The sequence below is a fragment of the Kryptolebias marmoratus genome, linkage group LG4 (assembly GCF_001649575.2).
Source record: "Kryptolebias marmoratus isolate JLee-2015 linkage group LG4, ASM164957v2, whole genome shotgun sequence".
NCBI classification, from domain to species: Eukaryota; Metazoa; Chordata; class Actinopteri; order Cyprinodontiformes; family Rivulidae; genus Kryptolebias; species Kryptolebias marmoratus.
Genome location: NC_051433.1, coordinates 20,199,228 through 20,218,032, shown reverse-complemented (window position 1 = coordinate 20,218,032; position 18,805 = coordinate 20,199,228). Strand labels below are relative to the sequence as shown.

The 18,805-nt window shown below is 36.7% G+C and overlaps 1 protein-coding gene across 6 annotated transcripts in view; it reads right to left on the bottom strand.

The window, feature by feature from the left end:
• slc2a9l2 (solute carrier family 2 member 9, like 2) overlaps positions 1–18,805 on the bottom strand; it is a 130,657-nt gene that overhangs the window by 90,628 nt on the left and 21,224 nt on the right. For all 6 annotated transcript variants that reach the window (XM_037975176.1, XM_037975178.1, XM_037975180.1 and 3 more), the window contains exons 5-6: positions 12,138–12,262; positions 9,224–9,369 (exon numbers count right to left, since the gene is read on the bottom strand). In XM_037975176.1, coding sequence (XP_037831104.1) covers positions 9,224–9,369; positions 12,138–12,262 — 271 coding nt within the window. The remainder of the gene's footprint in view (positions 1–9,223; positions 9,370–12,137; positions 12,263–18,805) is intronic.

The following is an 18,805-nucleotide window of genomic DNA, read 5'->3' as shown; positions in this document are numbered from 1 at the left end:
CATTTATAAACATTTAACTAATATAATATAAATTACATTTACTTTTGCAAAACATTTCCCTTAACTAAATATTTATTCAACTTGTAACTAAACTCTAGTTGAGTTTAACCAAAGAAAACCCCATTTAAACAGAGAGTTTAAGAGAAACGTCATGTTACCACAATCCAGACAGGAATATGGTGGTGTTAACGTTTGTCTTACAGAAATAAATCACTATTGCAAATACCATTACACAGATTACAAAAGGCTTGCAGAGGATGTGCTAAAGCACCATCAATGAACAGAAGGTTCTGTAAGCCTGCACATCAAACAATTTGACTGGATGATTCAACTCCCAAGACGATGAAGGTTGGACAAGAGAGGAGATCATACAGTACGTGAACATACTACATACACCTGAAAATTACTCTGAAAATGTAGCTGAACAAAAGTCCTGCATGTTCACACGTGCATCAATGTTCCTAAAAGGATAGCTCTGGTCTTCTGAAGTTATGTTCTGTAGAAAGGTTATAGACAATTAACATCTTACCTGTTATAGATACATCCTTGAACAAGCTCAGAGAGTTTAATTCTGACAAGATTAATGAGCTAATGGCTAGTCTGAGCAGGGCCAAGACCAGGGTAGAGTGCTGAAATCTCACAACGCCAGATTAAAAAGTTTCATACAGTATCTGTTAAAGTGAACGCTGCTTTATAACCCCTTACAATGCTGTCAGTATCTCAATACACGTTTATTTTGGCTGAAATAATGTGATATTCTTGTGCAAATTGCAAATAACCCAATAATTCCATGTTCCTGTGTAATGCAAAATTGTTGGTGATATTAAGGTTTAAAAATTGGCGCTTGCATGAACTGTTATGATTTTTTTTTTTAGATTGCAGTTGTTTTAAAACAGCAGCAATCCACTCTGGTCTTGGCCCCACTCAGCCCTCAGCCCTTAGCTCATCATCAGTCCAGTCAGAATTAAAACTGCTTCTCCAAACTGAAGTTTTCCAAAAGGCTATTTCACAACAGGTAACACATAACCTTTTCACCGAACCCCATTTCAAAAGATTGGAACTTTTACTTTCAAGTCATTTGCAGAAACAGTGAATACTCAGCTGTGTTTATTGCAGGGCTGTGCAGATGGATAACGACCTTCATACTGTGCTACTAAACTGCAAAAATCTCAAAACATATTTTCCTTGCAAACACACAATCTCCCCATTGTGCTACAAAAAATTAAATAAAAGAAAATAATATCCCCCTTTTAAAACAATCGATCAGTCTTTTTATCCGTCTCTGTACCTCTCTGAAGCTTTACATGGGTGTAATGGAGAGCACAGAGTATAAGGCTACTGAATTGAACCTTTGTCTTTGTCTGAAGAATGCTGATGACCTCAGAATCCCATGGGTTATTAGTGACAGACTGGCAAAAAGCCTGCTCCTGTAAAGCCCAAATAAACATGCTTCTCCACTGGGAGAAGGTCAGCCACTGAGCACGAAGGTTAAATTAATTATCATTTGTCACGGCTTATCACAATTTTGCAGTCGACAACAAATGACATCTTGGACCAGCTCCCATTAACAGAAGTCGTCATTGAGAGGAGTCTCAGAACCAGCAGCTATGCACACATACACACACACACACACACACACACAGGACCATGTCAATGCATTCATCATACATCATATATCACATAAGGCTGTGATGCGCTGATGAAACGGCATGGAAAATGCATGTCGCAGAATACTTAACAGGGGATTTATAAAAGACATGCAACTCCATGCAATATTTATAAAATTGGTCTGCAGGTTTAAATTAAAGATGGGCAAATTAGTACATTTACACAGTGTAGATGTTCAAACGCCTCACAGATGTGCTAATATTAGGTAAAAGTAAGAGTGAAAGGTAAAAACACCATGAGAAATTATTCAAACAAAGACATTTACAGACATGCTTCATAATTTGAGCATATTAGCAAAACCCCCAAAAAGAGACCACATCATTTTAAAGAAAGACAATAATTGAAATACAGACAATTTAAGAGACACAGTTGTCAAAGTTAACTAGTATAAAGGTGGCAGCTCTGTGTTATCCAGAGCAAAAACTGCGGGAGGGAAAATCATCATTTTGTTCCACTAAATTACATGCAAAAACAAGAAGCTAAGAGAAAACAGGATTAATCTTAACGCTCACGCCTTCATTCTGGGTGGGCTTTCGGCCAGAGAAATTGTGCAAAAGTGAGTTTCATCCAAGCCTCACTGGCTTGAAAACATGTTTGTCACTCATAGTTTACTTGTTGGAATGAGGACAAATGCACAGCTGGAGGTATACATTATGAACATATACGACACAAAGGATAAGCTCCGTACAAAAGTGAATGCAGATTAGTCTTTGAAGTCTTTGACTTACATTATCACATGGAAATTAGACGGGCAGACCACACGTAGAGCACTAAAACTGAAAGAAAATTGTTTCGACTTCAGTTTCAGCTTCATTTAACGTGAAAACAAGAAACTTTTGATGTCATGATGCAAATGGCAGTAACTTTTTAGACTTTGTTCTTTTTTAGACACAACAATGTACTCTGCATTCTAATGTTATGTTAATGTGCGAACCAAGAGCCCGACAGCTTTCCATTAGATTAAAAACAGCAAGGGAGGGGAGGTCATTTAGGTGTGGAGTAGGAAACCTTTTTTTTTTTTTTTTGTTGTTGTTGTTTTAATCACACAAACCTCCCAGTGCCAGTGGAGGGAAGCACAGCATCGTTCAACTCGCTTGACACTATTTTCCAAATACTGTAGCTGTATTTCCTGCAAAAGACTTTTTAAAATAAAAAAATTATATTCATCATAACAATCATCTGTCTTCCTTTAATGTCAGTATATCTTAAAAAATTTTTAATCTTTTTAGTTTAACCTCTTCCTAAAAGTCACATGATATATAAGCCCTCTAATCTCTTTAGTTTGTTAAGTTTAATTATCAGCAGTTTGGAAGCAACACAAGGTATTTAATTTTCAGAGTTTTATAATATTTATTTTCGTAATCATAATCCCCACACTCGACTGAACAAGCGCAAGTGCCAAAAAATACGATTGCACGCTATAAATTTGGTAAATCAATTTAGGATCTTGTGTTTAATTATTCATTTTTTAATAAAGCGCCAAAAGTAATTGGTGATTCAAAGTCAACAGAGTGTGCCAGGAGGAGAGTGCTTGATATTATTAGCCTTCTGTTCACATGACATAACTGATTGGTTTTCAAAGCATATGTGCCTGAGGCTAATGTCTGTTTCCAGCCCTAAAAGATAAACTGGCATTGTAGCAAACAAATAATCAAGTTGTAAATATCTTTCAGCAGTATCAACGCAAACCATAAACAATGCTTCTGTTACAATATGCAGTGAGGTGAGAATGGATAAACTTAGCATCTCCTCTGGGGATAACAAGGTGTGAGGGACAATTCCTGCTGTTATCTAAATGAAATAAGATGGACAGATAGAACCAGACATGTGGTGTGAAAGGTAAAAGTTTTTTTTTTTCTTTACTGAGGTGGCTGATGGGCAGTGTTGTCAGCTAGCCGGGGAAAGTGAAGAAATATAATTAAGTGTGAGCAAAGATGGAACTTGTTTTTTTTTTTTTTCACTCCAGTGCCAGCTCAGGCTTGAATATCAAGCCAAAATAGAACTATCTGCCGCACCGAGGAGGAAGAGCTGAAGAAGTTGGTGTCGAGCCATGAGACCTCATCAGTTAGAAAGACCTTGGCCTTTAAACCTTTGTAGCTATCGCTAACATTAATGTCACAAGAGAGCTGTGGGGGGCACAAGGCAGATGCAAGACTCATTAGAATCGTGACACTAAAGTTTGATTCGAGGCAAAAAAAAAACCGAAATGACAGTGTGGCCCAAAAACATTACAGGTAATAAGTATGGATCCATTTAAGGCTACAAGGTAAACCACAATTTTAAGAAGTCAAGTTGTCAAAACCACTAAATTCTTCCATCATACCATTTCTGCAGTTCAATTATCTTTTAATGAGTTGCCAGTGATAGTGAGGAGTTTTTCTCTGGGTGTGTTAAATGGACAGTGGTCCCTCCACCTGTTGCTGTCAGTCAGCTGAGTTTATTGGTTGCAACAAAAATTCCCCTAAACTTTTACCTTTGTTTAAAAAATTAAATATAGTCAGCTGTATGGAAATGATTTTAGTAGTGATTAGCACAGACAGTCATGGTTTGCTCGGTCTTTTCATAAAGTTAAGCTGTTTTGAAATAAACATTTACAAAAAAGCTACAAGAGTTGCCATGTGCCAAATCCAAATAGTTAACAAGATGATGTCAGATTGTTGGGCTCCCTACGTTACTTTAGAAAGAAGTGATATTCTGTACAACAAGTATGTTTACTTTAGAATTATAACTAAATATAGGTTAGTTTTGTTTAGGTCTTCCACCTTTCGGTACATCTGTTTAAAAAAAATTACAATACCTTTGAAAACAACCCGCATGCTTTGTGGTGTTTCAGCTAAATGAATACTTATGAGCAAGATTTCAATCGTTATCCATTTTAAATCAGTATCAATAGCTGACACTGATTTAAATTGGAAGGGCTAGCATCCCACTAACGAATGTGTATCATCTGCTGCCTTTCTTGCTAATGTCTTAAACAAAGATCACCTTTCTGTGTTGAAAAATTATAGAGTTATAGATGTTTTGGTCAAATCATGAAAATAACATTTTATGTAATTGTGCGAGGTCCTGTAGGATCAGTCAGCACTCATAGTGTGTTGGGGATGCCTCTCAGATCCGATCGCACCAGAGTTTTAGCTCAATATCTGTACAATTCAAAGAGTTGTCCTCAGTTTAGTGTTTTCTAAGGCTAATTAGCTGTGGCTGCCTTCTTGAATTGAGTTGACTCCAAAAGTTAGCCGCAGTTCTTTAGCAAAAAATTACTTTCGAAGAGTTGTTTTGAAATCCATCCAGTGGTACGTACGATATTTTGCTAATAGACAAACACACACACACACACATACGCGCAGAGAGGCGATTGTCTGATCGTCCACCTTTTATTGCATCTGTGTCATGAGTGCTTAAAATATCTGACACTTTTTTTATTCAGAGTAACTGAAAACACAGTCACTTATGTTTTTGTCACTTATCTCATGTTATTATATATTAGTATCTCATACATCAAAATTAGAATGATTAAAAAATATCCTTTTTCATTGTATATTAGTGTATTATTTTAACTAAGTATTATTATAGCAATATGTGATAACATTAAAGCAGTAATAATAGTTGCATGTCTGTTTGTACAGTGGGCGATATGCATTCTTTTAAGGAAATCTAGGTTTTTAATTAAAAAATAAGTATTTATTTTCTTCAACAATGTGAATACATGGAGTTTTACTCACAGCTATTAAACCACCAGAATGTAATGCCTCAGTGAATTGCTGATGTAAGCATTAAAATAAATTAAATGTGAAAAATGTCAATGAGTCCATTTTAATTAAATATTTATCCAGTTTTATTATCTTTTTTTTCTGAGATATTGCATAATTTTATTTCTCTGTGTGAATTTTCATTTTGCCATCCATCCTGATCAGTTTAAGGGGTCCTTTGTTGATAAAAGTACTACAGTAATTGCTTTCCAGGTATTGAATGGCTAAGATATCTGTGCTGATGAAGGGTTGCAGGTAATGAATTAAAGATGCAAGCTATAAATAGCCACAGCTGTACCGATTGGTCGCGCATAATGTCACCTCCTCTGGCATTGTGGGAGAACCTAGCTGATGCGGCACAATTTATGAATGTGCACTCTCCCCACAACTATTAATAGATAAGATTAGAGAGGCAGGCAGAGCCATTGATGTGCAAACAAGTAAGGGTGGCTCTCCAGACCGGTCCTCATAAACAGACTGGACCAGAAAGAAGAAGCTAGGTTTCTGCCTGTGAGCTCAGCTGAATGGTGGCTAACCCTTAATAAATGGAGAACTCCAGGGACAGCTCTATGTCTGTCAGAATGTGCTTTTAGTTTCAAGATTAAACATGACTTCAAGCTTGATGTCAGAGACAAATGCTGAGCCTAAAGCTTGGCTGCTTTGTTGTTTTTACCCAAACTTAAATGAACTACCTGAAGATTTTCTGACAGTTCCAGACATATGTGTATTTAACCAATATCAGGGTGTGAAAACACATATTCAGTCTTGGATAAATAATCTGTTTTCAGGTCTATTTCTGTCTGGGAGTGAAAAAAAACCAAACACATGAAAGTGGTTTACTGAATTATCATTGATATTTTATACACTGACAGATTTATTGGCTTTTTATTTATTTACTGACAGAAACAAAGCTGAGCTTCTGAGTCAATCTAATGCCTTTTTCCCTGAAACCTCCATAAGGCAGGGCATGAGTAATACCAAGAAACAGTATAGATAACATGAGGACAATAAAAGGAACAAAAGACAAGATAATCTGTCATGAGGTTATATGTACACAGAGTTTTGTGCATGAGTATCAGCAGCAGCAGCTAGCTGTAGCACTTCTCATGTAGCCTGGTGGGACGTTCAGCAAGAATATCATATAATTTCTGCTGAAATAACTGTTTAATGCAAAACTGATCACAGTGTTTAAAAAAAAATAATAATTCTATCTACAGGACGTAAGATATTAAATATCCATAACCTATTCACAGAACCCAATTTATTTTGGAGTGAAAATATACATATACATGTAATAAGGAAAAAAAAAACTATATTGGTTGGGAAATTTGTGTTGAATTAACTATCCATCAATTTTCTTTACCCGTTTGGTTCTGTTTAGGGTTGCTAATGTGTTTCTGTCCAGAGGACATGAGGCGAAAGGTGGGACACACCAATAACACTCACAGCTAGGGTTTGATTTAGAGCAGGGGTGGCCAATTCTGGTCCTCGAGGGCCACTATCCTGCATGTTTTACTTGTTTCTCTGCTCCAACACACCTGATTCAGTGATTAAAATACCTCTTCAATGTAGAAGCCTGTTAATCACCCATTGATTTAAATCAGGTGTGTACCCACAGGTGAGTACCCACACATGCACAGGGAGAAGACTACAGCCAGGACTCGAACCTGCGACCTTCTTGTTTTGAGGCATCGGCACTGTGCAGCATTTGTGTTGAAACGACCTACAAATCTGGAGCCAGTAAAATTGCAAAAACATGAAGAATTTTTGCAAAAAGGGGTATTATCCATGTTGGGTCTGTGGAGATTTGCTATGGTCAGAATGATATCGTTTACTGAAGAATTCAGAATAATAAATCTGCTATGTGGGTCAATAACAGTGGAGGGATGAATCAGGTGGGAATCAATATGGCTCCACCTCTTTGTATTGAACTGGAGGCGACTTAAAAGACAAAGACTGAATAGTCTGAGGTCATTTAAATTCAACAGATGAATTTGTGTGGATGTTTTGGTTTAAGGCCATAAATATTTTATTTCTCTTGAGAGCGACTTCATCGTTTGTTCCAGCAGATGAATTTGATTTGAGTCGTGTCCAAAAAAGGGGGAATTCTGGGGAGGAATCTGTAGGAGTTGTATTTATGTTTGTTTGGAGGCGTAACAGATGGGAAATTAGCTGAGAGTTGCTCAGAAGAAAAAAAGGAGCTCAGAGGCAAAAAAAAGGTTGCATTAAATGGCATTAACATATTAACAAAGTCCACAATATTCCAAGTTTCACAGTGGGGTCCTATTTTTTTTCTGATTCTGAATTTTCCGTATAATATAACTGACAATCTTCAACAACACATACTCTGAAAGTGATATCACTTCAGGTCATGCACGTTGTTTTCAAGGTTTGACCAAAACAGCTACGAGCTCATCATTTCTCAACATAAGAGGATCTAAGTCTAAAACTCTAGCCTGAAAGGCAGTGGGAGGTATGCAATCCTTCAAGGAACAGTTCCAAATACTTCAAAAGTGACCTGTAAGGCCAAAAATGTGGTAGTTTAGTTTTTTTTTATTATTATTACAGACAGCTGCCCTGATGAATCTTCTGTCCCTGAGTGATGTCTCATGAAACGCGCCGTCTCGTCCTCTCAGTCCAGAGCAGCTAAGGGCTGTGGAACAAGTGTCAAATGATTCTGTGGCAACGCGGTCTAGTACTTCAATAAAATCCCACAACACATCCGTGTCAAGATAAAGTGGTGTTTTCTTAGTGGTATGCAAAAAAAAAAAAAAAACATTCAGCATGAATTTCAAGTGAGCTTTAACAAGCTAGCTCTCACACTTCCTGAATGCTTGCAAAAAAATGTCTCAAGATGATGTTCTCGTGATGGTGGCGCAGACTCCAAACCCATTATCTTTTTCACTCCCACCTTGTCATGGATTTTTTTGTAGGGGCTCTTGGGCATCATATTTCAGCACACATACGTCCTTAGTATCATTTTTCATCAGGCATGTCCAATAATTTAAAAAAACAAAAGACCTTCAGCATTAGGAGCAGACAGTATAGGCTTCAGAAACATTTTCTGGTTGTGAGAACAAGCTGTCAAACCTCAGCAGACTTTTTTTCCAAATCAAGAGTAAAAAAATGGAAAAAAGAGGTTGCTAATATGATAGTGTTGTTGTCAACTATAATTTGTCACTATTCCAGTCGTGTCTGCATATATATATATATATATATATATATATATATATATATCATTTGTTGGCAGAAGGAGCTGTTAGCATGTGTCTGTCAGAACAATCAAACGTTCTTAGTCTAGATGTAGAAGAGATACATGTGACACTGAATAAATAAATAAAGATCAGCCTTGGCCTGCTAATTAATGCACAGGAAGGCATGCAGATTCATCAGAACTCTGTTGTGTCTGTTTTCTGGTTTGAGACGAGCCCATATGCTGCTGTGCAGCTGGAACTGAGTGAGGAATCCAGCTAATGTGCAGCTGAAATGGTGTTCACGCTCTGCCCACTGCTGACGTACCACAGTATGGTAACTCCAGATGCTAAATGTGTTTGAGCCTTTGTAAAATGCTCCTCTTCCATGGGAGTTTGAGGGTGACATCAGGCCTCTTATTGATTATGTGTCAGCTAATCAAGACAGCAGTCACGTCTGCCCCTGTAGCACGTGTGCTTCGACTCTAACAAGTTTGGATCAGTCTTGCTTTTCTGCTTACTCAAGTAATCAAAAACGACAGCTTCTGAAACCTGGTGAACACAAGGTACACATGATCTATATTTAGTCATGTTTCCGTAGTTTTACGCACTGACCTGACCCAGCAGCTGCGGCAGCCCCAGCACCTGTCCTGTGAACACTCCTAAGCAGATCAGGATGGAGTTGAACTGGCCAATGAAACCTCTGATATGTCTCGGGGAAATCTCTCCCAGGTACATGGGGAGGGCACTGAGAGCTATACCTAGCACGAAAGAAGACACACATCAGGGTCATGTTGAAAGAAAAGTAAGATCTTATGAAGTGGTGTTCTGTGGAAAAGGTATGTGTTAAGTATGCATTTATCTTTTCAATAAATTAATTACACCAAACATGTTGAGCAGAGACAGTTTACAGATATTGTTACAACTCAGTCTTCAATTCAAATATCAATAGACTTGTATGTTAATAACCACATAATGTGAAACTAGTGGTGATGTAAAGATTTATAAAGGAGCATTCATATAAACTTCTATAAAAATCTTTTAGACTGAAGTTGCTTTAGGACAGCAGCAGTCCACTATTTGCTTGATTGTCCAGTTAGAGCTAAACTATATTTCTCCTAACTGAGTTTGTTCACGGAGCAATCAGCAGCAGATGTTGCTCAGGACCTTTATCCAAAACAACGCTTCCAAAAAATCCAAACTATTCCTTTAAGCACTCCTCTAACCAGTGAGAAAAATAATCTGTGTGATTGCTGTAAGCCAAAATAGTCATAAAACCCAAGAAATACCTAAGATGTTACACCTCTACTGTATCTGTACCCAGTCTGTAAAACATGAAATCTGCACCTTAGACGGTTTAGTTTGTGAAGGGAAACAGTAAGTCTCCTCTGCTCTGACAGCCGAACACTTGAACTGAGACGGATGTTATTATAGATCAGTATTAAATTGTCCTGTGGGTAAGAATTTAGTAAAACAAATAAAACAAATTACCCTTTAGGAAGATAGCTCAGATCATTTTCAACATTTCATTTATTAAGTATTTTGTGCATCAGGAAGTCTGAATCTTCTGGAGGAAGAGCCAAAGACTACAACTCTGGCAATTTATTTTTGTCAGAGTCATATTTCAAAGTTAAGTTCATTTTATTTACAAAACAGCTGGGATTTTGTGTGATTTATTATAAGCTTCTTTCACTGGGAAGCAGTAATGGAAAAAAGTAACACTTTAAGTATTTTTACTTTGTGCTACTTCATGCTTCCAATTTATATTTTTTTTATACTTCAGATTTTATATTTTTTTCTTCCTGGATACCTATTTGTCAAGCGGTTTGGTACTTAATTATCAGTGAAAGTATACACAGTGCAAACAATACAAGCTTTGAAAATGCAGTACATCATTACCGGTTAGATTTATGGATTTCAGCCTTCTAATTTTTTCTTTCATTTATCATCTAACAAATTCAACAAAAGAGTACCTTAGTTTCATTTTCAAATATTGCATTTCAGTATTTATATTTAAATAGTTTCATATTAGGAAAATGTTACATTCCTGACTTTTTTTACAGATAAAAGTTGCTTGATATTCACTGCAATGATCAAGTATGCCTTCTTTTTCTGTGGTTAACAGATGAGCTCTGAAAACAGCAAAGTTTTTTTATCATCTTTATTTAATATTAGACTAACTGTCCCGGGCATATACCAACCTTTTTCTTTTGTTCCTTGACATAGAGAACCCAACATTAAAATTAAAGACCTAATATTCCTGAAAGGAATGCATATCATCTGCTGCTCTTCACGTTAGAGTTTAATACTAAGATTATCTTATGACGAGAAGGAACTGAGTTATATCTGATTTGGTCAAACCTTGTTAATGAAGTTATGTACAGTCGGAAATCTCATGAGATTTGTTAGCTCTAACAGTATCTGTTGAGGATGACTCTCAGCTACTACCACACCAGACTTTTATACCATTTATTGTTTGCTAAGATCAATTAGCCGTGATAGCCATCTTAACTCAAGTTAACTCCAATGCTAATCAATTGTAGATGAATATCCAATGATTGTTTTTGCAAGCTTCAATAAAATCAAATTAAAATTTGATTAAATTAATTTTAAAAAATTTTTAAAAAGTTGTTCATGAGATATTTTGCTAACAGCCAAATAGGGTTAAAGCCAAAAATTATATTGCACAATGTTGAGTGCTGCTCATGTGTTGTGAGTGACAGTGAGCTCCCATCCACTCAGTATATTTTGAATTAGGAGAGTCAAACCCTTTCTTGTGTTACCAAAGGTCAGTTGGATGCGGCAGACATCTTGAATTGTGTTGACTCCAAAAAGCTAATCAGTGTGTTAGGAATGACTTTTAGCTACAAAAACACCAAATTATAGCTCAGTATCTGTAAAATCAGTTGAGTTATAGTCACTTGTGGGGTTGATAAGCTTGTCAAGCTGCGGCAGCCATCTTGAATGGGATTGAATCCAAAAGTTAATCAGTTGTAGATGTAAGTCCAGTGATTACTTCCTGAGTGTTTCAATAAGATCTGTCCAGTGGTTCATCAGATATTTAGCTAACATGACACACAATTGAACAGACACACACAGACAAAGCAAAAACATTATCACCCTTTTGCCTTCAGGGACAGAGGATAATGATTTGCATCTTAATTTATTAACTACTCCATCTACTTTTTCTGCAGGAAGAACCCGACACCCTAGAATTGTTGTTGAAAACTTTAATCCTATTTCAACATGTGGCATTTCATAAAAAGTTGAAAGTGTTTCCCTGCGGCTGCTTTCAGTAACTCAGGTACTTATGTTGATTAGTTTGAAAGCTGGTGGATTTGTTTGCCTTTGATTAAAACCTCAAGGAATATGATTAACTATAATTTGTTCTACATCAAAATTGGCCTAAAAAATTGCACAATCAAAATTTTGTTTTTGCACCCTGATTCACCAAAATAGTTTAAGAGACACCTCTTGTACAGTGCCTGAACTGAATTCAAAACCATGCCTCTTTAGATTTTCCACTCACCAGAGTTCACCCCGATGACAATCCGACCAATGATGAGCATCTCAAATGACCTCGACATCTCCCCCAGTGACAGCAACAGAGCCGCTGTCACAGCAAAGCTGTTATTCAGCAGCAACGTTCCCTTTCTGAAAAAAAATAACACAGTAATGTGATAAAAAAATAAATTAAAAAAAGGTACCGGTACTTCTTATGACAGATAAGGAGCAGAACATCAACTTTATTGACACAATAAAAATGAAAGTCATGAAAAACTTAATGTGTTTTTAATACATTTTGACAAAATGACAAATTGAAGCTCAGTACGTTTGTTTTCTATTAAACCTTTCCACGAGGTGCACTTAAGCAGCAAGACGCAGGTTTGAGAGACTCTCTGTAAAACAAAAATTGTAATTGAGTTGCTGTGTGGCTTTAGGAGCATAAACGCCATGCATGCAACTCTTCAAGGCCAGTAAAACAGAAAAATCTGTTTAGTACAAGAGGTTCTTCATGTCAGACTGAAACAGAACTATATATATGGGATTTATTTGACTTGACTGAAAAACTGAAAGATAAACCATTAAAATTGGAATAGCAGTAGATGTTTACATGTATAAAAACTGCACACAATTTCATTATCGGCCCACCAGCTAGAGGGATTATCAGATTATTCATGGTGTGGGTCAGGTGTGACCCCCTGCACACAGACCGATGCAGCCCGTTTCAGCCCACTTAGACAGAGTCAGGCTGAATTTGAACTTTTTCCTCCACAAAATGATGCAATAGAGAGACCTAAAAACAGTGAGTTCATAGAGTTTTTGCAACATACTTTAATTTATCGAAAGAAGTTTTCCTGAAACAGCAGAGAATTAATGGAGGCCACAGAGATTAGAAAAGTCTTTCCAAAATTAAGTTCAGTTTCTCTGGGCACACGCTGGCTTTCATATTCATGCTTTTAGTAGCTTCTGTGACAGCCTACACTGCAGGCCACTAAAAAACTATAAATCTTTAATAGCATGGGTATGATGATGTTCATCAGCATTTACATCCTGTCTTGGTTAAGTCTGAAATCATGGCTCAGCTCATCAGCTCCTTTTTATATTTGTAATCTAAGTTTGATACAATTACTCTGATATCAGGACAAAAGAGGAGCTGATGCTGTTTAAATTAAAGGTCTAGGATTCCTTGAAGTAATGCATATCATCCACCTGTGATGTCAGAAAGATCATGTCATAGTGGTAAATGACAGAATTATAGCTGTTTTGGTCAAACCTTGTAAATAACCTTATGTGTAACCTCATAAACTCATGCAATATTGTGAGGCCTGTTAGAGCTCAAATGTGTGCTGTGAATGACGCTTGGCTAATAACACACCAGATTTTAGCTCAATATCTGTGAAATTGACTGAGTTATAGTAATTTTGGTGTTTTCTAAGGTGACTTAACTGTGGCAGTCGCCTTTAATTAGGCTGACTCTAAAAGTTAATCAGTTGTAGATGTACATCCAATGATTGCTTTAGGGATTTTCATTAAAATTCATCCAGTGGCTCATGAGATATTTTGGTAACAGGACAAACAAACACACACACAGACTCACACAGTGCTCTTTTGTCTTTTGCAGTGGTGATTAACAAAACCAGTTGTCTCCATATACTATCAGTCATCAACTCTGAAAGTCCTATGGTGATATTTGCTCATACTTTGAGTCATTCTTCTGTTCAATGACATATGCACACATCAAACTTTGCTATAGTATTCCTGAATATATTCCTGGGGCTTCTACGAAGGGCTTTAATCATATTTATTATTCATAGCCTGATCTATAAAACATTTTATTCCTAAAATTGAGGATATGGACTTGACAATTCAACGCCCTCTATGACAACCTTTGAAAGTCAACAAAATGAAACAAGAATTTAAAAACCTGGCTTCTTGTTTATGTATGAACGCATCTGCATGAACATGAGCCCATTTTACGCAGACATTACCAAACCTGCATTTTTAACTACAGCACTCCCAAAAGCAAACTTTAAGGGGAGACACATGACGTGAAAATGCTAAAAGGGAGAATTTGTTGTAGGATTAACTTAGGTTTCATCGTGTAAGGTCAAGGGTCAAAGAAAGTATGTTTTGTTTTTGATTGCTCCAGTGTGATGGCAAGAAACATGCACTGTCTCAAGGGCAGCCTCATTTACATTAAAGCCAAGACAGAAAATAAATAGCGTTATTGTCTTCACATCACGTCTTTAACTTTACCAGAAAGGAAAACTTTTAATGAACCCCTTGGTCACTCTTTGGGGTAGTTTTTAATTGATTCATGTGTTCTCCTTGTACTAATTCAACTCCTCTCTCTGACGTCTGAAAGTCAACCTCTCCAGGACTCTGAGCTGAACAATCAGCTGGGCTACAGATGACAAGGCAGAAAATATGACAGAAGGATGAATGAAACCTTTCAGCCTAATCAACACTCTGGAAAATTGCCACTTGATACATTCAAGGTGAATCATTAGGGCATCATAATGGTCCCAAACTGCTCAGACTTGAGGATTCATACGTTTTTCCCCGCTCCGACGCTGACATTGTGATAATTAGCGGATAATAGATTCTTTTGAATGTTGAAATACGATGTTTGATGAACTGAGGTGATTACTGTATGTCAGTACCTGATTCTGTTCCTGGAGGGTGCTGGACATACGGCTCTGCAAAGATTGTGAAACAACTTGGCCAGCCTGAAAGCTGAGCAGCTCATTAATCTACCTGTGAGACTGGATCTCAATGCGCAGAATTAAATGTCAAACGAATCAGGAGCAAATAGTCTTTACTCCCTCTCTGCCTAAACTTGTACGGTACAATCTTGGAGTCTGTCTATGGATAATAAGTTGTAGAACAAATGATTCCTACATACCTGCATGTTATGTAGGCAGAAGATGACCAACAAATGTGTGTACAACAACTTCTTGGCTGCTAGCACTAAATAGGACCAACTGTCTCCCTGACAGGGCCCTTCAGGAGAAATAAGGAGAAACAAAGAAACTAATGCTGGTTCTGTCACAAAGAATCTATAGCATTACTGTATATATATATAGATGTAGTTTGTTATAATAAATACAATATGATCATTTAAATCTAAACTTACAAGTGAACCATAAGTGCAGATCAGCCAGATGCACCAGTAGCATGCCTTTTAAACAAAGACAGGTGACTTTTTAGCTTGACCAGTGACTATGAACATATATATATATAAACACGTAATTTTTCCAGAGTTTGTCTTGTTTTTTGTCACTAGGAAGTTATACCATATTGAAGATGAGGCTGGATTTAATGTGTGAACAATGGACCAGAGTTAAAATATGCTTTCTAACAATAAAAGTCCTTAGCATCCTCAGCAGACAGAGGGACTGTAGTGCTGGTTCCAGGAGAAGTTTTAAGTCCCTTAATATAATAATAATAATAATAAAAACTACACCTTTATTAATTGTTTTCAGGTGTTGACTCTTGTTGACTCATACAGTTTTTGCCTTGTTGCTGTATGTTTACATACTAATTTTTCAAATACATTTAGCTGTAGTCAGTAATTCTGAGTTTAAATGAAATATCATATAACTGCAGGAGTGTGTGTTGGAGAGGAGGTGAGATTTGCTTGTGCACAGACTCTGGTTCCAAAAACACAACAAGGCAACTTCTGTGAAATAGTTCCTGAATGGCTTCAAATCCCAACAAGGCAGGGACATTTGGTCAATCAATATGTTGTATATGTTTATGGCACACCATAGCTAAGCAGCTAATTTGTGTGAGTAATTGCACATATTCAGTGTGAAAGGTTTTAGAGTGAAAACAACTCTTAGTTAGTTATTTAAACTGTCTGGAAGGTGTTTAATTATAAATGTGTACAAGGACACTGAAAGGAATCTGGATTTTCTATGGAAGTATGTCTACTGCTCATTTTACTGCTCAGTTACATACGCCTATAGGCCAGGGGTTCTTATTTAAGTAACAGCTGCCACTTGGGCCCTGACTAAACTACTGTGGATGTTTTTAATAAAATATTTTTCTTCTCTGTTTGAAATAAATATCCCAATCCATACAAGAAGCCAAAATTCCCACAAAATGTTTAAATACTCATGATTCACCTCAATGTTGACACACATATCATTAAAAAATAGTGAAAGAACACACTGTGTAGGGATAAAGATTCTCCCAAGACAATTGTAGTATGTTTTTGTTGTCTTTGACACCATTAGGGGTGTAAGTCATGTCCACTTTGTTTCAATAATTTCAGCACTTTTAAAGCAACTGTTTGTATGTTTTAAAGTTGGGTTTTCTGAAAATGTTATGAACAGTATTATCTTGTCAATATCTTACTTGAATATATTTAGCTTCTTGAAAAGTCTCATTCTTGTTTAACTGAGCTAACAGCTAGTCCGAGCAAAGCCAAGACCAAAAGTGGGTCGCTGCTGACTTTAAACTCCAAACAGCACCACAAAGGTCTATGAAATCATGCTAATATGAACCCCTATAAAATATTTTAGATTGGAGTTGTTTTGAAACAGCAGTAATCCACTTTGATATTCGTATCCCAGCATGGACTAGCTGTTGGCTTGTCAACCCAGTCAGAACTAAACTCTTTTTTCTGAACTGAAGTTGTTTACAGAGCTATCTAAAACAGGTAGGATAGATCTGAACTGTCACTTTAAGAATGGCAGAATCAGAACAAAGAGCCAAACGTAGAGAAACCAGTGAAAACTGCTCCATTGTTGTGTTTTTGTTGCACAAAGCAATAGTGGGCAGGTTTGAAATGGGCTATTTTAATTTTTAAGTTCAACTAGAAATTGGAAAAAGTTCTTTTAAAGAAATTTAAAACCAGTCAAAATCAGAATCAGTAGATCAGAGACTACAAAATCAGAAAAAAAATCAGAAAAAAGAAAGAAGTGTAGATTACTGAAAACGGAAATAGTGACTCCTTTGACTGAATTTCAGTGTCAGTCAAGAAATGAAACATTTATCTGAGGCTCAATATATGGATGAAGGTTCATCTTTAACTCAGCAAGCAGTATATGAGGTCCATTTGACAGGTCAAGGTAAGACCTCACTGAGGGGCCAATTTGATCCCTCATTTTATCTATTTATTTATTTTATTTTCCTTTTTTTGTACTCTAGCTCCAGTGTAAAATGAGCACAGGAAAACTGGCTGCTTAAACTGAAACGTACTCACATCCATTGCAATTTAAATCTTTTCAGACGCTTGCATCATGACCAATATTTGAAAACATTCTAGATCTATAAAATACACAATAATGCATCTTAATTTATTGAAACCTTCTACTCCACATGCTTTTCACCTTTTAAACCCAAAGCCACAGTGGTGAGGAAATGTGTTGGAAAATGTTATTTGTATGTATTTTTGATGTATCTAAGTTCATTTATCCATCAGAGAATAATCTATACTTGTGTAACCACACCTTTTGTTAAATCATGCTCTCACAGCAAAAATTAGAATCTTAAAACACGCACACACACGTACACACACACACACAGCATCCTGCAGCTGTTGGATCCCCATGGAGTTCTTAACTGTGAATTCAGTCAAGAATTACGTGAAAAACACTGAGAGAAAAAGGCTGACACAGTTCTGACGCAACACTGCACCATGCACTACGTACTTCCGTGCAATACTTTTGGTCTTTTTTGAGATTCTGTTTCATAATTATTCAGTTGTACCATTCACATGACCAATCAGCAGACTGCTTTAAAGGGCCTATAACTGTTTGATCTGATCATCCTATTGTTAAACTGCACCAGATGAGCAACAGCTGAACTATACCGCAGCTAAATGCAAGATGGCCTGAAGAGATTCAAACTTAGTTAAGTTTAAAGTCCAAATAACATAATTCCCAGCTCAGTACAAGGTTGTTACTTTAAGCTAAGTAAAAAGAAAGTGCACCCACTTTCATATCTTGTAAGTAATAGACAAAAAATCCTATGGATAAAAATATATATCATGCGTCATTTTGCCTTCACTTTTTTACAGTTTTAGTTTATTAAAAGTTAAAACTGAAATGCATTTACTTATGCGTGGGTCTCTTAAGGTCCGACGCCAGCATTTTTCTTGTTTTTTTTTTTAAGAGGAAAGAAGCTTTCTGCTGCTACACTTGTTCAGTCTTTCTCTAATTATACTGTAATGAACTTTAACATTTAACTTGAGGCCAGTGAGATTTGGGATGTTGCTCTTATGGGTTTTTTTTTTTTTTCCAATTTCTCTGAGCATTGCCAGGTCTGACCTCAAGGTGAACTTGCTCGAACATCCACTCCTAGGAGGATTGCCAGCTGCCTTGAATATTCTCTACTTGTGAATGAACTTGCTCACTGTCGAATAGCTCACTCAAACTTGTTTGGTATTCACCTCTTATATATATTTTTAATACTGACAGGCCACAACAATTGCTTCTCTAAAATCATTGCTGATGTCTGTCTTGCTTGGCATTGTGTCAACAACACACTCCTGCATGCTGCAAACCAGACTGACAAAATACCTGATGCTATAGAGCTGCACACATCAGTTACTCAAGTGCATTTTAATAGAGGCACCACCACTTATCCTCTTTAAACCTCTAAGAGCATTATGGATATAATTTTTCACTTGCCGTTTCTGCTTTTAGACAATGTTTGGTTAAATAATTAATTACACATTATGTC